This window comes from Ursus arctos, unplaced genomic scaffold (assembly GCF_023065955.2).
Source record: "Ursus arctos isolate Adak ecotype North America unplaced genomic scaffold, UrsArc2.0 scaffold_11, whole genome shotgun sequence".
NCBI classification, from domain to species: domain Eukaryota; kingdom Metazoa; phylum Chordata; class Mammalia; order Carnivora; family Ursidae; genus Ursus; species Ursus arctos.
In genome coordinates this window covers 55,145,687-55,168,673 of record NW_026622775.1, presented here as the reverse complement: position 1 = coordinate 55,168,673, position 22,987 = coordinate 55,145,687, and the positions used below count along the sequence as shown (strand labels likewise).

The 22,987-nt window shown below is 39.9% G+C and overlaps 2 protein-coding genes across 15 annotated transcripts in view; one reads left to right on the top strand and one right to left on the bottom strand.

Moving 5' to 3' along the window:
* Positions 1–22,987, top strand: part of CBR4 (carbonyl reductase 4) — an 87,631-nt gene that overhangs the window by 48,277 nt on the left and 16,367 nt on the right. The window lies entirely within an intron of this gene.
* PALLD (palladin, cytoskeletal associated protein) overlaps positions 19,822–22,987 on the bottom strand; it is a 395,572-nt gene continuing 392,406 nt past the window's right edge. For 7 of the 11 annotated variants that reach the window (XM_057310166.1, XM_057310172.1, XM_057310170.1 and 4 more), the window contains one exon: positions 19,822–21,981. In XM_057310166.1, the coding sequence (XP_057166149.1) occupies positions 21,809–21,981 (173 nt within the window). In that variant the 3' untranslated portion in view covers positions 19,822–21,808. Of the gene's footprint in view, positions 22,985–22,987 lie in introns of all 11 variants that reach the window. The other 4 variants (XM_057310175.1, XM_057310168.1, XM_057310174.1 and 1 more) reach the window with 2 other exon arrangements.

Sequence of the window (22,987 nt, the reverse complement as noted above, 5' to 3'; positions counted from 1 at the left end):
CCTGTGCTTGTTTCCTGGATGCAGTGTTTTCCCCTCTTCCTCTGAGCTTGTTAACAATAGAAATTTTCTGCTGTAGGTACTCTCTTTCTCCAGGTTGCTTTACTTTTTGGATCCATATTATAGTAGATACTGTCCTCAAATCTTTTGTGATTTTTGGCGGTTGTCTTATACTTAACAGTGTGTTATTAAAAAGCAGAATGGATTGAACTCAGGTCTGATCTACCTCCAGATCTGGTTGCTAATTTGTAGGAAATACTGAGGACAGAAGAACATGTTGAATTGCACCATGAGTAGCACTTGGCAAAATCCAGTCTATAAAATACTCTACAGCCTCAACTGCCTGATTTCCTCAAGGAAGAAAAACTGTAGATGAAGAGAGACTTTAAAAACATTAAATTTCGGGGCGCCTGGGTGGCACAGCGGTTAAGCGTCTGCCTTCGGCTCAGGGCGTGATCCCGGCGTTATGGGATCGAGCCCCACATCAGGCTCCTCCGCTATGAGCCTGCTTCTTCCCCTCCCACTCCCCCCTTGTGTTCCCTCTCTCCCTGGCTGTCTCTCTCTCTGTCGAATAAATAAATAAAATCTTAAAAAAAAAAATAAAAAATAAAAACATTAAATTTAAAGCAGGGCAAACTGAACTTTGCACTTAAAAATGGCTAAAACAGTAAGTTTTTTGCTATTTTACCACAATTGGGAAAAAAAAAAAAACAGGGGCAAGACTAAATTATAATATTTATAGGGCATGTGGATGGGCTTCTGGGGTATGTGGCAAAATTCCATTTCTTGACCTGGATGGTGGTTTTACGAGCGTTAGCCTTTAATCACTAAGCTATGTACTTGTTTTATGTGGGGTTTTTTGTATCTGTGTTTTAAAAATAAAGTGCTTTTTAAAATTTTAAATAGCTTTATGTACACAGGTGGGCACTGTTGGCTGTGGTCTTCACTGTGGTGCGTGTGATGTGGACATTTTCACTGGCAAAATCCCCAAGTCAGTTTTTTTTTTAACTCATCAGTTCTCAAATGTTTTGGTCTAGGGACCCCTTTACATGCTAAAAAGATTAAGGACCCCAAAGTACTTGTTTATGTGGCTTACATCTATTTGTATTTACCATGATAGAAATTATTTATTTTTTTTTTAAAGATTTTTTATTTATTTATTTGACAGAGAGACAGCCAGCGAGAGAGGGAACACAGCAGGGGGAGTGGGAGAGAAAGAAGCAGGCTCTCAGCAGAGGAGCCCGATGTGGGACTCGATCCCGGAACGCCGGGATCACGCCCTGAGCCGAAGGCAGACGCTTAACGACTGCGCTACCCAGGCGCCCCAGCCATGATAGAAATTAAAACTGAATTTTAAAAATATCCATCAAAAATAACAGTAAACACATTTCTTGTTAATATAAATATTTTTGAGAAGTGTTATTTTTTAAAACCAAAAAACTAGAAGTGATGTTGTTTTACATTTTTGTAAATCTTTTTAATATCTAGCTTAATAGAAGACAGCTGGATCCATATTCATTTCTGCTTTTAATACCTTGCAATATCTTGTAGTACACTATTATATACATAGTGTAGCCTTTGAAAACTTGACACTTTTGAGAGAATGAGAGTGAAAATGGCAAATAACATTGAAGTGCTACCTTGCTGACTCTCTGAGAGGATCCAGGGAATCTCAGGGGTTCTTGGACCATACCTTGACAACCAGTATTTTAGCTGGTTTTCTCTTGAGCTGGTCAGATTCTCCAGGAAGAGTCTCCTCTTGGCCTACTGGCTGTCAGCATTCTGGAACTGAAAGAGAAGAAAGCTGTGAACTTTCACTTGATTCCTCAGTTACTAGTGTTCTATCACTATGAGTGCCTGATTGTCTCTCAGACCAGTCCAGAAAACTTGTGTTTTGCCATCTAGTCTTGGGTGCAAAGGAGAGGAGAGGATCAGAGAGTCCAGCTGCTTCTAAAACATTTTCAAGCAGTCTTGCTGTTTTAAACTCTGCCATCATCTTGACTTCCAAAAGTACCATATACTTCTAGAGTCTTTTTGGGCATCTGCCATGGAAATTGGGTTGTTCAGTTTTCTCATTCTGGCCAGAATTTAGTTTTGAATCTGCTGTAAGTTAGTGCCCAGGTTCCATCCGTTTTCTACTGTCACAATGTGCTTGCATCAGTCTCCTCTCCTTTCTCTTTGTCCCTTTGGATTTATGCTTGAACAAACAAACAAGCTTACTTTGAAGGGTTTTGTTTTTGTTGTTTAAGGACATACGGGAGCTAAAAATGGGTGTTTAAGGTGCCATCTGGAATTGGAAATCCCAGCAGTTCCACTTACCTGGATGTTTCTCTGTAACTTATTCACATTTTGTGGTAGTACGTTATTTTTGTGAGGTGAATGGACATACGTGGAGAGAGTTCACCTCCTTCATCAGATACTCCTCTTTCCCACACTGGGAAGGGCTCTGAAGCTTGCTGTCTAGCATCCTGGAGAGCCTGAACAGATGACGTGAGACTGCCTCTACCCAAGCGGTAACTTCGACTTCAGCAAATTCAGACAAAGTTCCTGAGTTTTCTTAAAGAAAGTCTCATAGGCAGAGAACAGTTATCTTACTAGTCTGTTGTTCTATGAAGAACCACATGAAAATACCACTGTCTTTTCTGGAGGAAAATAATTTATTTCCTAATTTTACAGAGATTCTTTGAGAATGCAACAAAGAACAGCTCTTGGAGTCTACTGAGCAGGGAGAGAATTAGGGTTTCTGATCCTCCTGAGATAGTGGTTCTTAAGCTTTAGTGTGCCAGAATCATCAGGAGAGCTCTGGGTCTCAGATTGCTGGACCCCAACTCGGAGTCCGATTCAGTGGGTGTGGTGGAGCGTTCAAGGATTTGCATTTTCAGTTAAGTTTCTGATGGTCTGTGGATCACACTTGGAGAACTACTGCTCTGAGAAAAACTTCCCAAAAGAAGGAATTTAGTGAAAGCATGTTAATTTAAATATTTAACATGGAGTTGTTTTTCATGAAGTAGGCAAACTCTTTAGAAAAAAATTTAACACAGAGAACAGATCCATATGAATAAAACGGTACCACATGCTCTAGGTGAAATCTGACGTGTTGCATGCTCTGAACAGCACAGGTATTTATCATGGATTCTTCTGGTTTTATATGCTTGACAGGCTCTACTTATGAAAATTAGTAAGCAAACATTTGAGAGTTACACCATATAGGAATGTAAATGAATACATCTAAATTCCATTGCACGTTAGAAGCACTGTGGCGTTAAATGACACCTTGTCCAGTTCTTTATTTTATAAACACCAAAAGAATGATCTCTAACATTTTTTTCTATTAAATTCTTCAGTGTCCTTTTTCTTTTGAATAATTAACAATTTGTGGAAAAAGTACATATAGTCCAAATTCATAATTAAACTATCTCCTGTGGTTGAGAAACGTAAAATATAAGGTCGGGAGACTAAGATCAAGAGTGAACCCATGAAGGTCCTATAAATACTTTTATATTTACTAAAAAATGACCGCTTTTCAAAAGGGAGTATTGAAATTGTAATAGTGTTGCATTTTCAGAGGCATGGGTTAGTTCCCCATTTGCATGTTCACCTTCCCTCTGGTGTTATGACTTGAAGTTGTTGACTCCAAGCATACTGTGATGCTTTTGATAAAAAAGGCTACTAGTGACCTTTTAAAACTTTGTTCTGTATGGCCTGTATGGCTTGTATGGCCAACCTCCGTTGGCCCGCTTCCCAATGGCCAAGCTGGGTTTTCTCAAGCCCCCTTGAATGTACTGAATTACGTATGGCTTTAGCCAGCTCTACCAGGAGAGCTGCATGCAGGAGTCCACAAGAGCAGAGTACTGACACCTGGTGGCAACCATTTTCCAACTTCTTCCCTCCTGTGGTTCCAAGGTTTTACTCTTCTTCCATTTGTATTTTTCACAAGGCTGCATAGCCAAATTCTCTCTCTTTACTTAGGCTTTTATTTTACCCCCCCCTTTTCTAATTATCCTTTACGGAAGTGATTTAACAGCCTTCCCACCAAAGCTAAAATCCTCATGGTTTAGGAAAGGATAATGGGTGTTCTCTGGGTAGAGTAAGAATTTCATGGGTGAAGAGGTTTTTTATGGCATCTACAGAAATGTTTCTCCTGACCCTTTTCTTATTTTACACATCGAAGGGAAGAATGTGCAGTCAGCCAAATAGTCAACAACTTATATCCATTTCAATCAAGGAGGGGAGTTCTGAATTATAGTCAGTTTATTTGTGCGACTCCTTTGAGTCTTTTTATTCCCCTTTCTCCCTAAATTCTGTCTATATACAACCTAGGTAGAGTTCTGTTTTCATAAGTTTGTTTACATGGTTACTTCAGTGAGCCACTTTGCCATAGTCAGAAACTGAAGTATTAGGCCACATAAACTTTTTTTCTGAAGATCTCAAAATCTTTGGCTATAGTTACACCTCCTTGTACAAATAATTGTTATCCTACTTTTGGTTGAGGTGGAGAGATTGAGAAATTATCAATCAGCAGCTGTACTTCCTATCACCTAGGAACCCCCCCTTAGCCTTCACACTCCTGTGACAACAAGCAATTCCCCAGGCTTCAGGCCTTAGAGCTCTATTTCTAAGTACTTTCGTTCTCAGAAGAGCTTACTCCAACTTGGATTATCACCCTTATGACATGTGGTGACTTGCACCTTTGGCAGAGCACTAATTTGAGTCGTTAAATGCCTCAGGCTGGTGTGGTAGCTTCTTAAGTAATAGTGATAGCAGCAACCCGCCCAGTGCCCACATAGCACCACAACTTCTTTATTCTTGTCATGTAGATAGTAACTTCCTGCAGTGATAGAAACCCTTTTTCCTAGGGAAATGTCAGTTGATGGTACTTATGATGGAATAAAGAAGTCTAAGAAGAAGATGAGCATTCCTACCCTGAGAATCCAGAAGTTTTATTGTAAGGAAAATTGTCCTATATGACCTCACTTACTACAAGCATTTTGCCTGGGATGTTAATGGCCTTATGGGGACTGAAAAGAAGGCTTTTATGAGGGACTTCCTGAAAAACATATCCTGTGGCAATTTGATTGGGATACCACTAGATTGAAACATTTCTTTATTGCAAGATTTATAATGTTTAATGTATTGATGTGTGTATTTAATTTCTTTTTGTATCTTTTGTTATTGAGGCATAATTGATATGTGTCATATTGGTTTCTGGTGTACAACATAATGATTCTCTATATATTGTAAAATGTTCACAGTAAGATCTAGTTAACTCCATTACCACATACAGTTAGATTTTTTTTTCTTGTGATGAGAACTTTTAAGACCTGCTTCTCTTAGCAACTTTCAAATATGCATCACCATGCTGTATATTACATCCCAGGACTTACGTATTTTATAACTGGAAGTATGTACCTTTTGACCACCTTCACTCTTTGCTCACCCCCAGCCCCTGCCACTAGCAACCACCAATCTGTTTTCTGTATCTATGAGTTTGATTTTGTTTTGGTTTTATTTTTTAATTTCCATAAGATCATATAGTATTTGCCTTTTTCAGTCTGCTTATTTCACTTAGTGTAATGCCCTCAAGATCTGTCCGTGTTGTTACAAATGGCAAGATTTCCTTTTTTATGGCTGAGTAATATTCCATGTGGTATAAACCATATTTTCTTTATCCATTCATCAGTGCACACTGAGGTTGCTTCTAATGTCTTGACTGTTATAAAAAATGCTGCAAGAAATGTACGGGTGCATATATATCTTTTCGAGTTAGTGTTTTCATTTCTTTCAGATAAGTACCCAGAAGTGGAATTGCTGGATCATATGATAGTTCTGTTTTTATTTTTTTGAGGAACCTCCATACTATTTTCCATAGCATCAGCATCAATTTACAGTCCAGCAGTGCACAAGTGTTCCCTTATTTCTCCACATCCTCACCAACACTTGTTCTTTCTACTCTTTTTGATAATAGCCATTCTGGCTGGTATGAGGTGGTATCTCATTGTGGTTTTCATTTGCATTTCCTTAATGATTAATGATGTTGAGCATCTTTTCATGTGTTTCTTGTCCATCTGTATGTCTTCTTTGGAAAAATGTCTATTCAGATCCTTTGCCCAATTTTTTAGTAAGTTTTTTTTTTTGCTATTGAGTTGTATGAGTTCCTTATGTTTTAGATATTCACCCTTTATCAGATAAAACATTTGCAGATATTTAATACCATTCAGTGGATTTGCTTCTCGTTTTGTTGATGCTCTCCTTTGCCGTGTAGAAACCTTTTAATTTGTTGTAGTCCCATTTGTTTGTTTTTGCTTTTGTTGCCTTTGCTTTTGGGGTCAGATCCAAAAAATCATCACTAAGACTGATGTCAAGAAGCTTTCCATCTATGTTTTCTTCTAGGAGTCTTATGGTTTGAGGTCTTATGTGCAAGTCTTATTCCATCTTGAGTTATTTATTTTTTAAAGATTTTATTTATTTGACAGAGAGACTGCCAGCGTGAGAGGGAACACAAGCAGGGTAAGTGGGAGAGGAAGAAGCAGGCTCTCAATGGAGCATGGAGCCCAATGTGGGGCTTGATCCCAGGACTTCGGGATCACGCTCTGAGCCGAAGGCAGACACTCAACGACTGAGCCACCCAGGCGCCCCGTCTTGAGTTATTTTTTTTAATGTGTGATGTGAGATAGTGGTCCAGTTTCATTCTTTTGCATGTGGCTGGCCAGTTTTCCCAGCACCGCTTATTGAAGAACTGTTGTTTCCTTATTGTATATTCTTGTCACCTTTGCCATAGATTAATTGACCATATTTGTGGATTTATTTCTGGGGTCTGAATTCTGTTTCATTGATCTCTGTGTCTGTTTTTATGCCAATACTATACTGTTTTGGTTACTGTAGCTTTGTGATATGGGTTAAGTAAGACCATTATATTATCCTGTTTTGTTCTTCTTTTTCAAGATTTTTTTGGCTATTCATGGTCTTTTGTTCTATTATTTGTTCTATTTCTGTGAAAAATTCCATTGGAATGTGGATGGAGATTATGCTGATTCTATAGATTGCTTTGGTTAGTATAGACATTTTAACAATATTCTCGAAATCCCTGAGCATGGCATGTATTTCCATTTGTTTGTGTCTTTTTCATGAAAGTTTCTTTCATCAGTGTTTTCATCAATAGTTTCAATATATAGTTCTTTCACCTTGATTAAATTCATTCCTAGGTATTTTATTCTGTTTGATGCAATCATAAATGGGACTGTTTTCTTAATTTCTCTAATATAGTTTGTTATTAGTATATAGAGACACAGCTGATCTCATATATTGATTTTGTATCTTGGAACTTTACTGAATTCATTTATTCTAATAGTTTTATGGTGGAGTCTCTAAGGGTTTTGTACATATAGCATTATGTCATCTGTATATAGTGATGGTTTTACTTCTTTTCTGTCTTGAATGCCTTTTTTTTTCTTTCTTTGCCTAATTTCTCTGGCTAGGTCTTCCAGAATTATGTTGAATAAAAGTGACGTGAGTTGGCATCCTTGTCTTGTTCCTAATCTTAGAGAAAAAGCTTTCAGCTTTTCATCATTGAGTATGATGTTAGCTATGGGCTTGTCATGTATAGCCTGAATTATGTTGAGGTACATTCCCTCTATACCCACTTTTTTGAGAATTTTTAAGACCATAAATCAATAATGAATTTTGTCATATGCTTTTTCTGCATCTATTGAGATAATCAAATGATTTTTTTTTTAAAGATTTTTTATTTATTTATTCGACAGAGATAGAGACAGCCAGCGAGAGAGGGAACACAAGCAGGGGGAGTGGGAGAGGAAGAAGCAGGCTCATAGCGGAGGAGCCTGATGTGGGGCTCGATCCCAGAACTCCAGGATCACGCCCTGAGCCGAAGGCAGACGCTTAACCGCTATGCCACCCACGCACCCCTAATCAAATGATTTTTATTCTTCGTTTTGTTAATGTGGTATATCATATTAATTCGTGGATGTTAAACCATCCTTATATCCCTGGAACAAATTCCACTTACCATGTTATATGATCCTTTTAATGTATTGTTGAATTTGGTTTGCTAGTATTTTGTTGAGGATTTTTTTTAATCTATGTTCATTAGGAATACAGACCTGTAATTTTCTTTTCTTGTGATGTCCTTGTCTGGTTTTGGTACTGGGTCATGCTGGCCTTGTAAAATGACTTTGGAGATATACTCTCCCCTTCTTTTTTTGGGAAAAGTTTGAAGAGGATTGGTATTAATTTTTCTTTGTACGTTTGGTAATATTCACCAGTGAAGCCATCTGGTCCTGCACTTTGTTTGTTGGGAGGGTTTTGATTGCTGATTCAATCTCCCTATTCGTATTTGTAGTGTTTAGGTTTTCTATTTCTTCGTGATTCATTCTTGGTATATTTTAGGTTTCTAAGAATATACCTATTAGAGTTGTCCAATTTGTTAGTATATAATTTTTCATAGTAGTCTCTTATCCTTTGCATTTCTGTGGTGCTAGCACTAATGTCTCCTCTTTCATTTCTTATTCTATTCATTTGAGTTCTCTTGCTTTCTTGGTGAGTCTATTTTGTTTATCTTTCCAAAAAAAACCCAGCTTCTTCTTTTCATTGATCTTCTCTATTGCCTTTTATTTTTGTCCGTTTTTTTTTTTTTTTTTCTCTGCTCTTTCTTATTTCTCACCTTCTACTAACTTTGGGCTACATTTGTTCCTCTTTTTCTGGTTCCTTGGTGTATAAATTAGGTTGTTTGAAATATTTCTTGTTTCTTAATGTAGTCATTTATTGCTATGAATTTTCTTAGAACTGCTTTTGCTTCATTCCATAAGCTTTGTTATATTTCCATTTTCATTTGTCAAGGTGTTTTTTGATTTCTCTTTTGACTTCTTCTTTGACCCATTGGTTGTTCAGTATCATGTTGTTTAATCTCCACATATTTGTGAATTTTCCAGTTTCCTTTTGTAATTGATTTCTAGTTTCTTACTGTTGTGGTCAGAAAAGATGCTTAATATGGTTTTAATCTTCTTAAATCTGTTAAGACTTGTTTTGTGGCCTAACCTGTGATGTGCTTTGGAGTATGTTCCATGTGTACTTGAGGAGAATATGTTATTACTTTTGGATAGAATGTTCTGTATATATGTCTGTTAAGTCCATCTCGTCTAATGTATTGTTTAGGGCCACTGTTTCCTCATTAATTTTCTGTCTAGATCTTTTTTTTTTTTTTTTTTTTGCTTTTTAATGATTTTTTATTATGTTAGTCACCATACAGTACATCCCCGGTTTCCGATGTAAGGCTCGATGATTCATTAGTTGCATATAACACCCAGTGCACCATGCAATACGTGCCCTCCTTACTACCCATCACCGGTCTATCCCATTCCCCCACCCCCCTCCCCTCTGAGGTCCTCAGTTTGTTTCTCATAGTCCATAGTCTCTCATGTTTCATTCCCCCTTCTGATTACCCCCCCTTTCTTTATCCCTTTCTTCCCCTACCGATCTTCCTAGTTCTTATGTTCCATAGATGAGAGAAATCATATGATAGTTGTCTTTCTCTGCTTGACTTATTTCACTTCGCATTATCTCCTCCAGTGCCGTCCATGTTGCAGCAAATGTTGAGAACTCGTTCTTTCTGATAGCTGAGTAATATTCCATTGTATATATGGACCACAACTTCTTAGTCCAGTCATCTGTTGAAGGGCATCTCGGCTCCTTCCATGATTTAGCTATTGTGGACATTGCTGCTATGAACATTGGGGTGCATGTGGCCCTTCTCTTCACTACGTCTGTATCTTTGGGGTAAACACCCAGTAGTGCAATGGCTGGATCATAGAGTAGCTCAATTTTTAACTTTTTAAGGGACCTCCGCACTGTTTTCCAGAGTGGCTGTACCAACTTGCATTCCCACCAACAATGTAGGAGGGATCCCCTTTCTCCACATCCTCTCCAACAATTGTTGTTTCTTGCCTTGTCTATTTTTGCCATTCTAACTGGCGTAAGGTGGTATCTCAGTGTGGTTTTGATTTGAATTTCCTTGATGGCTAATGATTTTGAACATTTTTTCATGTGTCTGTTAGCCATTTGTATGTCTTCATTGGAAAAGTGTCTGTTCATATCTTCTGCCCATTTTTTGATTTGTTTATTTGTTTCTCGTGTATTGAGTTTGAGAAGTTCTTTGTAGATCTTGGATACCAGTCCTTTATCTGTAGTGTCATTTGCAAATATATTCTCCCATTCCGTGGGCTGCCTCTTAGTTTTTCTGATTGTTTCCTTGGCTGTGCAGAAACTTTTAATCTTGATGAAGTCCCATAAATTCATTTTATCTTTTGTTTCTCTTGCCTTTGGGGATGTATCATGAAAAAGGTTGCTTTGGCTGATGTCGTAGAGGTTGCTGCCTATGTTCTTCTCTAGAATTTTGATGGATTCCTTTCTCACATCGAGGTCTTTCATCCATTTGGAGTTTATTTTTGTGTATGGTGTGAGATAGTGGTCAAGTTTCATTCTTTTGCATGTAGCTGTCCAATTTTCCCAGCACCATTTATTGAAGAGACTGTCTTTTTCCCACCGGATGTTTTTTCCTGCTTTATCAAATATTAGTTGCCCAAAGAGCCGAGGGTCCATTTCTGGGTTCTCTATTCTGTTCCATTGGTCCATGTGTCTGTTTTTGTGCCAGTACCATGCTGTCTTTGTGATCACAGCTTTGCAGTACAGCTCGAAATCCGGCATTGTGATGCCCCCAGCTTTGTTTTTCCTTTTCAACAGTTCCTTGGAGATTTGGGGCCTTTTCTGTTTCCATACAAATTTAAGGACTATTTGTTCCAGTTCTTTGAAAAATGTCCTCGGTATTTTGATCGGGATAGCATTGAAAGTGTAGATTGCTCTGGGTAGCATGGACATTTTAACTATGTTAATTCTTCCGATCCATGAGCATGGAGTATCTTTCCATCTTTTTATGTCTTCCTCAATGTCTTTCAAGAGTGATTTATAGTTTCTAGAATATAGGTCCTTTACGTCTCTGGTTAAGTTAATTCCAAGGTAACGTATGGTTTTTGGTGCTATTGTAAATGGGATGGATTCCCTAATTTCTCTTTCTTCGGTCTCGTTATTCGTGTATTGAAATGCAACTGATTTCTGAGCATTGATTTTGTATCCCGCCACGTTACTGAATTGCTCTATAACTTCTAATAGTTTGGGAGTGGCTTCTTTTGGGTTTTCCATATAGAGTATCATGTCATCTGCGAAGAGAGACATTTTGACTTCTTCTTTGCCGATTTGAATACCTTTGATCCCTTTTTGTCGTCTGATTGCTGTTGCAAGGACTTCTAGTACTATGTTGAATAATAGTGGCGAGAGTGGGCATCCTTGTCGAGTTCCTGATCTTAAGGGAAAGGCTTCCAGCTTTTCCCCATTGAGAATAATATTTGCAGTAGGCTTTTCATAGATGGCTTTTATGAGATTGAGAAATGTACCCTCTATTCCTACACAATGAAGGGTTTTAATCAGGAAAGGATGCTGTATTTTGTCAAATGCTTTTTCTGCATCAATTGAGAGGATCATATGGTTCCTGAGTCTTTTCTTGTTGATATGATGTATCACGCTGATTGATTTGCGAATATTGAACCACGCTTGCATCCCAGGTATGAATCCCGCTTGATCGTGATGGATAATCCTTTTAATGTACTGTTGGATTCTATTAGCAAGTATCTTGTTGAGGATTTTGGCGTCCATAGTCATTAGGGAAATCGGTCTGTAATTCTCCTTTTTGAGGGGGTCTTTGCCTGGTTTGGGGATCAAGGTAATATTGGCCTCATAGAATGAGTTGGGTAGCTTTCCTTCTGTTTCTATTTTTTGAAATAGCTTTAGGAGAATAGGTATTATTTCTTCTTTGGATGTTTGGTAGAATTCCCCAGGAAAACTGTCCGGGCCTGGAGTTTTGTTATTTGGAAGGTTGTTTATCACTGACTCAATTTCTTCATAATTAATTGGCCTGTTAAAGAAATCAATTTCTTCCTGTTTCAATCTTGGTAGTTTATAGGTTTCCAGGAAGGATTCCATCTCTTCCAGATTGCTTAGTTTATTGGCATATAGCTGTTGATAAAAATTTCTAATAATCCTTCCAATTTCAATGGTGTTGGTCATGACCTCTCCTTTTTCATTCATAATTTTAATAATCTGGGTCCTTTCTCTTTTCTTTTGGATAAGTCTTGCCAGTGGTCTGTCAATTTTATTGATTTTCTCAAGGAACCAGCTTCTAGTCCTGTTGATCTGCTCTACTGTACTTCTGGTTTCTGATTGATTGATTTCTGCTCTAATTTTGGTCAACTGCTTCCTCGTGCATGGATTAGGCCTGTCCCTCTGTTGCTGTTCCAGCTTCTTGAGGTGAGAATATAAAAACTGCATTTTAGATTTTTCTATTCTTTTGAGTGAGGCTTGGATGGCTATGTATTTCCCCCTTAGGACTGCCTTTGCAGTATCCCATAGGTTTTGGACTGTTGTATTTTCATTCTCATTGGTCTCCATAAATTGTTTAATTTGATTTTTGATTTCCTGGTTTATCGAGTCATTCCTGAGCAGGATGGTTCTTAGTCTCCAAGTGTTTGAGTTTCTTCCAAATTTTTCCTTGTGGTTGAGTTCCAATTTCAGAGCGTTGTGGTCTGAGAATATGCAGGGGATAATTTCAATCTTTTGGTATCGGTTGAGACCTGTTTTGTGTCCCAGAACATGGTCTATTCTTGAGAATGTTCCATGGGCATTAGAATAGAATGAGTATTCTTTGGTTCTGGGGTGTAGTGTTCTGTATATATCTATGAGGTCCAACTCGTTGAGTATGGCATTCAAAGCCTTTGATTATTTGCTTAGTTTTTGCCAGGGTGTTCTGTCTATTTCTGATAGTGGAGTGTTGAGGTCCCCTACTATTAATGTATTTTTATCTATATGTCTCTTTATTCTGGTTAAGAGTTGGCTTGTGTATCTTGCTGCTCCCCTGTTGGGGGCATATATATTTATAATTGTCATATCCACTTGTTGAATACTTCCTTTAAGAATAATATAGTGCCCTTCTGCGTCTCTAACTATAGTCTCTAGTTTAAAATCCAATTTATCTGATATGAGAATTGCTACCCCAGCTTTCTTTTGAGGTCCATTTGCGTGAAAGATGGTACTCCATCCCCTTACTCTCAGTCTGAATGCATCTTTGGGTTCGAAATGAGTCTCTTGTAGACAGCAAATGGATGGGTCATTTCTTTTTATCCAATCTGCAACCCTGTGGTGTTTATGGGAGCATTTAAGCCATTAACATTAAGACTGAGTACTGAGAGATATGATTTTAATGATGCCATGTTGCCAGTAAAGTCTTTGTTTGTATTGGCTGTGACTTTCTGTTCTGTATCACTCTTGGGGCCTTTTTACTTTTATAGAACCCCCCGTAATATCTCCTGTAGGGCTGGTTTCGTGGTTACGAAATTGGTTAATGACTGGCGATTCTGAAATGTCTTTATTTCTCCATCAATTCTGAATGATAGCCTTGCTGGATAGAGGATCCTTGGCTGCATGTTTTTCTCTGAAAGAGCTTTAAAAATGCTCCCCCAACCCTTTCTCTCATTCCAGGTCTGTGTAGACAGGTCTGACGTAATTCTGATGCCTTTGCCTTGGTACGTGAGAAATTTCTTTGCCCTGGCCGCTTTCAATACTGTATCCTTGGATCTAATATTTGCGAAATGCACTATGATGTGACGTGGCGTAGGTTTGTCGTGGTTGAGCTTGGGAGGGGTCCTCTCTGCCTCTTGGACACGAATGTTTGTTTCCCTTGTTAGATTAGGGAAGTTTTCAGCTACAGTTTGTTCAAATATCTCTTCTAGACCTCTGTTTTTCTCCACCCCCTCGGGGACGCCGATGATTCTAACATTGGATCGTTTCATTGAGTCAGTAATCTCCCGTAACCTACATTCGTGGGCGTGGATTTTTTTAAGACCATCTTCTATTTTCATTTTTTCCTCTATTAACCCATCCTCCAATTCACTAACCCTTTCCTCTGCTTCGGTGACCCTGGCCGTCAGAACCTCTAGTTTTGCCTGCATTTGGCTCATAGAATTTTTAATTTCTGTCAAATTTGCTCTCATTTCTGTCCTTAGGGATTCTATATTCTCAGTAACCTTTTCGTTAATACTTTTTTCATTTCTACTCATCATTTTGACCATCGTTACTCTGAATTCCATTTCTGATAATTTGGTTACATCCATATCCATTATTTCTGTGGCAGAGGCCACAGACTCACTGTCTTTCCTTTGCTGGGGGGGGCTTCTCCTTCTTGTCATTCTGATGAGGAGAGGTTGCGGGGTTGTCCAGAGCCCAAATTATTGACTGGGTCCCAGGCCGTGCCCCTTGTTTTATAGGGATCTTAGAGATGTGGGCTTCTTCTTTAAAGATTTTATTTATTTATTTATTTATCTGAGAGAGAGAGACAGCAAAAACGGGAACAGAAGGAGGGGAGTGGGAGAGGAGGAAGCAGGCTCCCAGCGGAGGAGCCCGAAGAGGGACTCCTTTCCGGAACGCCGGGATCACGCCCTAAGCTGGAGACAGGCGCTCAGTGACTGCGCCACCCCGGCACCCGGGTTGTGGGCTTCTTGATTTTTCAGCCTGCCTTCTGTGTTCTGGGGGAGGGGCCTGCCGCGCCGATACTCAGGCAGCCCTGTTTGGGTAGAGTCTCCGTGTCCCCTGCGAGGGGGGATGGGGATGGGCACTCTCTGAGCCGGTATTTCCAGGCTTTTGTTCTCTGGCGGCTTTCCCTGGCGGTTTGCTGTGCCTCTTCTGAGAGTCAGAGCGGCAGCGGCCGAATTTCAGCCTCTGTCACAGAACAGAGGGATTGCGGCCCATTTTCTACTAATGTTCTGGCCACTTTAACTCTGTTTCTGTTGGTGCTGCTCAACCCTGCAGCGTCCCGGGATGTGCGCCCCACACCTGGGGTCCCAGCCCTCACTTCCAGGGCTGGCGCGTCTCTGTCCTTTGTGTTTTTAACGCTGCCAGCCGCCCCCGCGTGCTCCGGGATCTCCGGGTCTCAGTCTATTTCCGGTGAGCGCACCGGGATTCCGGAGTTCCGCGAGATGCCTGGTGGCGCGCGCTCCCGGCTCACCAGTGCTCACCGGTCTCGCTCTCTCGCGGGTGCCGTCAGTGAGTCTGCCTGCTCTCCTGTGCAGGTGGCTGCCGCTTCCCGGTGCCCGAACGCGGCGGCTCCCTCCCCTTCCGTTTATCTTCCGATATCTGTGCACAGTTTCACGGCTCCCCGCTTTGTACCTCAATACTCAGCGCTGGAGATGTTCATTTGTAGAGATCCAGATGCATCTTCCTGCGTCTCAGGCTGGTTCCGTGGTTGTTCAGGCTGGTCTGGTACCTATCCAGCTCGACTCAGGGGACCGGCTGAAAAAGGCGTCCCCTACTCCTCCACCATCTTAATTCCTCCCTAATTTTCTGTCTAGATCTCTCCATTGAGGAAAGTGGGATATTAAGTCCTTTGCTATTAGTATATTGCTATATATTTCTCCCTTTAGATCTAATATTTGCTTTATATTTGCATTAATATTTGCTTTATATTGTTGGGTGCTCCTATGTTAGGTGCATAAATATTTGCAAATATTATATCCCCTTGTTAGATTGACCCCTTTATTATTTATAAGGACCTTCTTTGTCTCATTAATGTCTTAACTTAGAAGAAAAGACTTTTTCTACCCCACCTTTCCTTTGGTTTCCATTTTCATGGAATATCTTTTTCTATCCCTTCACTTTCAGTCTGTGTCTGTTTTTATATCTGAAGTGAGTCTCTTGTAGGAAGCATACAGATAGGTCTTGGTTTTTATATGTTCAGCCACTCTGTGTCTTTTTATTAGATAATTTAGTCCCTTTTCATTTAAAGTATTTATTGATAGGTATGCACTGATTGTCATTTCGTTAATTTGTTCTAGTTGTTTAGTAATTCTTTTTCCTTTCTCTTGATCTTTTCCTTTGTGATTTGGTGATTTTCTGTAGGCGTATGTTTAGATTCCTTTAGCTTTTGTGTGTCTACTGTTGGTTTCTGCTTCGTGGGTACCATAAGGCTTACATAAAACATGTTGATAAGTCTATTTTAAGTGGATAATCACTTAAATTTGCACACATTCCAAAGTTTACTTTTTTACTCTTCCATTTTATGTTTTTCATGTCACAGTTTACAGCTTTTTGTCTTGTGTGTCCCTTAACTGATTATTGTTGTTATAGTTACTTTATTCCTTTTGTCTTTTAACCTCCATTCTAGCAATATAGATGATTAATCTATTACCTTTACTATATATTAACCTCTGCCAGTGAGATTCATACTTTCTTTTGTTTTCCTGCAACTAATTAGTGCCCTTTCTTTTCACCTTAGAAAGTTCCTTTAACATTTCTTGTAAGGTTGGTTTAATGGTGACAAACTTTAACTTTTGTCTGGAAAACTCTTTTTTCTTCAGTTCTGAGTGGTAACTGGGTAGTGTAGTCTTGATCAGACTTTTTTTTTCTTTCAACACGTTGAGTGTATCATGCCAGGTCCTCTGGCCTGCAAAGTTTTTACTGAAAAATCTGATAGTCTTATGGGGGATTCTCTTGTGTGTAAACAAGTATTTTTTTCCCCTCCTGCTGCTTTTAAGATTTTTTGCTTTGTCTTTAAGTTATGACACTTTAGTTATAATGTGTTTTGGTGTGGGTCTCTTTGAGTTCATCTTTTTTGGAACTCTGTGGGCTTCTTGGATTGGACATCTGTTTCCCTCCCCAGGCTAGGGAAGTTTTCAGCCCTTAGGTCTTGAAATGAATTTTCTGCCTCTTTCTCTTTTTTCCTGAGACTCCTATACTGCAAATGTTGATCAGCTTGATGTTGTCTCACAAGTTCCCTAAGCTGTCTTCACTCTCTTCATTTTTCTTTTTGCTGCTATGATTGAATGAGTTCCTGTGCTCTAACCTCAAGTTCACTGATCCTTTTTTCTTCATCTAGTCTTTTTTCCCCATCATCTTCTCTAATTTTTTCCCTCTAGTCTGCTGTTGAGCCTCTCTGTTGTATTTTTCAGTTCAGTTGTTGTATTCTTCAACTTCCGTTTGGTATTGACTTATATTTTCTTTCTCTTTGTTGAAGTTCGCTCTTTTTTCATTTGTTCTTTTCTTGAGCTTGTTGGGCATCTTTATGAACGCTATTTTGAACTCTTAATAAGTCAGTCACTTATTTCCATTACATTAAGGTCTTTTTTCTGATGTTTTCTCTTGTTCTTTTCTTTAGAATGTATTTCTGTGTTTACTCATTTTCCTTGACATTCTGTTGGTTTTTATGCACTGGATAAAATAGCCACCTATCCCAGTCTTGAAGGAGTGGTCTTGTGTAGATGAATTTTATTGTCCAACGCAGCTCTCGCTCAAACTTTTGTTATTGTCCAAGCAGCGTACTTCATCCTAGTGGTTCCTAGTAGATGAGGCTGTGCCAAGACCTGTCATTATGCCAACTGGAGAACCTCACTCAGGACCTAGATTCAGGCTGTTTGGAAACCAGATTCTTAGCAACATTTAAAGTATGCAAATATACCTCTTCCAGGGGAAGACTGGGAGTAGGGCGTCTCTGCTGCCTCTGCACTGAATCCTGGGGTTATAGCCAGTTAAGAGCTATTTCCTTGTTTGCTACCATTCTGTTGAGCCCATGAGCACAAGCCCTGCTCGTCACCAGGGCCAGGCTGTCAAGGGATGTGGCCTCTGGAAAGAAGCCAGGAAAGCAGGGGCACCAGATGTAGATATAAGCTCCTGTCTTGGAAATACCAGTGAACTGATGTGGGGCAGAGGGAGAGCTTGAAGATGGTGCAGTGCCTGATGGTCTTCCCCGTGTCTGGAGGGGATTGTAGTTAGCCCCTAGAAGTGTATTTAATTACACACCTCCCCTCAGGGCATAGCTATGAAGACAGGCTAATTGTCCTCTTTCACAGAGAGATTGGCAGTGCGTTTCAGTCTGCTCTCTGTTGTGTCTTTGGTGGGGGTGGGGTGGGGGTGGACTAGCTGGTTAAGAACTGTTTCTCCATTACAGTCTTATGGGACTCATGAACATAAATCCTCTGGCCACCAGAGGCATGCTGTCAAGGGGTGTTCGCTGGGCAGCAGCTGCAAAAACCAGGGCATCAGACTGATGTGCACAAGCTCCTTTTGGAGAGATACCAGCAACTTGAAGTGAGGCAGAGGGAGAGTATGAAGATAGTGACTGGCCTTGGAGGTCTCTGGAGAGGATTAGAGTTGGCCCTTAGATGTGTGTTTCATTAGAAGCCTGCCCCTCGGGCTGTAGCTGTAAAGATAAGCAAACAGTCCTCTCTCATAGAAAGACTGTTTCATTCTGCCCCTGCTCTGCCCTTGGGCAGTAGGTGGTTAAGAACTGTTTCTCTGCTCTGGTGGGTGCCTTGGCACCGGCCACCACAGCCAGGCAATCAGGGGGGTCTCCTGGGCGGCAGCAGCAAGAAACCAGGGTGCCAGCCATTTGCACAAGCTTCTCTCTGGGAGATACTGGTGACCAGGAGCGAGGCAGGGGGTGAGCACAGAGATGTTGGTACTCACCAGCCTCTGTCTTTGGGGAATATTTCAGTATACCCCTAGATGGTTGTTAAATTAGGTGTCTACCCCTCAGGCTGAAGCATTAAGATAAGCAAAGAGGCTTCTTTCGCAGAAAGACTGGTCCCTAGGGTGGGCAACCCCGTGGAAGCCTTCTAAGAACTATTTGTCAGATTGCTATCGCCTTGTGGGTCTTGTGGATGTAAGCCCCGTTGGCTTGTGAAGCTAGAGGTTTTGTGGGCCTTGTCTCTCAGGTGCAGGTCTTAAAAGTTGCGGTGCTCATGTGAGGTTCAAATCCTTTAGTCCTGAGGCTGAAGCCTGGGATTTTGAGTTCCATCCTGATTGTAGGTTGCTGCACCAGGGGTGGGGTTTATGGCAAGATTATGTTACAGCCTCTTCTGTTTTGATGTGGGTTGTCTTGTTTGCCTGTTGTGTAGCAGTCAGCTAGTTTTGGGGTTTCTTTCAGAAGAAATTGTTATGTATGTTGTTGATTTGATGTGTCTGTGGGAGAAGGTGTGTTCAGGATCCTGTGTCACCCATCTTGAACCAGAACCCTCTCGATTTAATTTCATAGATGCCAAGAGAGGGCATATGGTTTGTGGTCACAGAATACTTTCCCCATGGGGCATCACAGGAAGCAACATTATTTCCATGCATATAGGCAGAATTCTAAGATGGCTCCCAATATTCCTACCACCTGGTGTACACACACCTTCTCTCAGTTATCCAACCAGATTTAGGTGTTGCTTTGGAGGGATTTTAATTAGATTAAAGAAAAAATCAGGTGATTTTAAGAAACAGGGGTATTCACTTGGTCTTGACTTAATCAGGTGATCCCTTAGAGGGGCTGGACTTCTGACAAGATCAAGGCATGAGAGGGATCCATTCTGAGGGAGATTCTCTTTGCCAGTTTTGAAGACATAGGGGACGACATGGCAAGGAATGCAGGTGGCCTGTAGGAGTTGAGAGCAGCCCCTAGCTGACAGATTACATTGAGGCCTCTATCCTACAACTGCAAGGAAATAAATTTTGTCACAACTACTTGAACTTGGAAGAGCCCCAGATGAGACTGTAGTCCAGTGGATGTGCCGATGTTAGTTTGCCTTGTAAGGCTCTTGAGCGCAGAACCCAGCCCTTCTGACCTGTAGAACTGTGAGCTAATAAATGGTAAGCTTCTAAGTAAGTTTGTACTAATTTATGACAGCAGCAGTCAAAAACTAAAACAGTGGAATATTTTGCTTCACAAAATTGCAACTATTATTTCTTAAATATTTATTGATGTTAAATCCACATTACACCAGCACAACAATCCAAAAAGTAGTATGATAGTACTTTTTTATAAATACAACATAAGAGGTGGCAAATAATGCTACTTAATCCCAAACCCAGCAAATTAGCAAACAGTCACGTTCAGAAAAATTTGGCAAGTAAGATATGACATTGTCATAATTCTACGATATAGATAGATAGGTCCATGAAAGACTTTGTACGGTATCTTAAATCCCATATTAGCAATGCATATAAGTGTGGTCAAAGAAACTTGCACCACTCTGCAAAGAACATCTGCCACCCAGTGATCAAGCCCATTAGTCATTTAAAGGTTGGTTGGTGTTCTTACAAAGAAGTAGAAAGCTGTACATGTGAAGCAGTAATATGAAATATATGGGGTGGTACACAGATATAAAATTATTTTAAAAAATACTACGTATTGAATTAACTGAGCTACGACAGTTCAACATTTTTATTATAAATAATGAAAGATATATGTGTTTTGCATAAGGAATACAGTGTTTTCTTTTCATAGCAAAGTACCATTAAAATCTCATGTTTTATAATATCTGGCCAAATTGTTTTTTTTCTCCTTTTTAAATTTTATTGGTTCCGACTTAAAACCATCAAGTCTGGTCAGAATCATGTCAGTCTAGCTGTTGCCGGATCACATGCATTCAAAAATCAGTCTTTGCAGCGATGCCTTTACAAACTACCCGGAACCCAGCACCTTCTTAAGGCAAGGTTGCATGGCAGCATGGAAGTGAACTCTTATTTTCCATTCACCACATCACAGTGCCATTGGAAAAAAGTGATTATGGCACAAACCTGTTTTTGTCTCTCCTAAGTCTTCATTTCCCTCCAGTAGACTAGCTCCTACAGGCAGTTTCTCATTGATGCCAATCTTGCAGTCTCGGTCCATTTTCCACTTGCTCAACACACCTAACCTCTTCAGCGACTACACAGACTTCAGACACACCGAAACTTCCATAGCACATGTGCTCCAATCTCCCAGGTGACCCTAGATCCCCTGACTTTTGAATGGCAGTGTTATTTCACCTACACTTTAGGTTACATTTGAGGAAAACCAAAGAAAAGCCTGGCCTTCACCATGTCTCCTGCCCCTTCTACTTTTATCTGAATGAATACAAGTGTGCTGGTAGCATTTTCCTTCATTCTTCCTACTCCTTCCAGAGCCCTCTTTCCTCTGACTACTGTACGCCTTGGTCATTTGGGTGATCTGGATGTCTTTCGTGGAATGGATGGTAATACAGTTCTGCTTTACTCGGAATACTTTATATTATTTATATTTAAATTAGCCTTTTAATATGGTTTGTAAGTAAGCTTCCTACCAAGGTAGCATGAAAAGAAAGAAAATACTACACACATAAATGAAAAAGGTGGTTAAGAACTAAGGTATTAACCTTGTTAGAAAACTCTCAATACTAATAAAATTTAAGGCAATTCCTTCCTTATGATTTTTTGCAGAAACAAGGCATTTACTTGGATTTGTCATTTCCTCTTCATCCCTATATATTGCACTTGGTTCACTGTAGCTGTCTGAACACACTGCCCACTTAGAATCATGTTAGTAGTATTTGTGGTACATTTTGCCTCCTGTTAAGCATTCCGCACTGTCATGCTGTGGAGCACCTACAGCTAGTGTTTAAGGCACTTTGGAGAAAACAAATTCTGGTCACCTTTGACCAGCTGATTTCCATTAGCATTTTGGCATCTCACATCGCTTTCATCACAGAAATTCCACAACTTTTCAGTTGGATGCTGAATGTAAATTTTCTGTGCAATGTGTACATTTCTATGAGCATCACCTACTTAAACTCTAAGTAAGAAAAATATTATTTTGGTGTTATTTCTTATAGTCAAAGGTATGTTTTTGCCCTTTACATAATGTGACAAAGGAATATGTTGGTCAAGGCAATGGCTGTTTCAGTGTTTGAGCGTCAGTAAGAATGTTGGATTACAGGTCCTCACTTTCCACCAAGCCGGTATTCACTGTCAGGTGAGATGGGCTGGCTTCAGGTTGGAACGCGGCTTTGATGTCTAGTCCCTGGTCCGAAAGTGCTGCATAGCGACTGGCAGAGGGCCGTACTTTTTTTGGCTTGGTGCTCTGTGGCTGCTGATGCCACTGGGCTACAATAAAAAAGGAAAAAAATAAAAAGATTTAAAAAAAAACCCAAGATGTCACTGGAAAGCACTTAAATATTTACAGAATGTCTTTTAATGTATACCAGGCACGTGCTCTTTGGCATGGTAGAAATCCTAAAAGGTAAGCACAGTTTTGCATTTTCCTCCTATGTTGCAGATTTACTGTCTGTCCAGGGTAGTGGGACTATGTAACAGCTAGGTAGTAAAAGAGGGGTAGTTTTTTTTAAAGTATATACTTACTGCAGCACAGGAAATCCTTCGAGAAACAGTCACTTAGCTTCCTAATTCTTACCTCTCTCCCCTTTAAAAAACATCTTCACAGCACAAAATGTACAAATGTCATAATAATTATAGTAGGTATTCGGGATGGATGTTTCAGCACCAATCAATCAATCGAAAAGAAGTGGGCACTAGGGAAGGCTGAGGTCACTCAATACTTGAAGAACCTCACAAAATTATTTCCTATCCAACAAGAGGTAAAATTTGAAATCAGTTCTTAATTTTTTCTGGTGGTTTTCTTTACGTCAATAGATTACATAATGCTACTGTACTAGCCTGTGAAGTCAACAGAAACAAGTTTCTTTCAGTTTAAGATGCATGTACACAAATATACATACACAAACACTCACAAACCTATTGCTGAGCTGCTTAAGGTATATTACAGAGAAAAGCGCTAAGCCACGGAAAGGATGCATTCCAGGATCACCGGTACACACAATTAGAGTGCAGTAAGACACTGTGATAGGATTATAACACAGGAGGAAATGTTAAAAGGCAGTCATTTGCATAACACAGTAACAGGAAACTGTGAAAAACATGTGGTTATTATGCCTTGGCCTACTGTTAACTCCTAAGAATGCTTGAGTAAGGAACCACAACTGACTAGCCAGCGTACAATCCACATGCATATTTTGCTAATAATGCAAAGTTCCTGAATGATACTTGGGTATTTGTTCTCCTGGTGTAGTTCACTATTAATGTTGAGAAACTA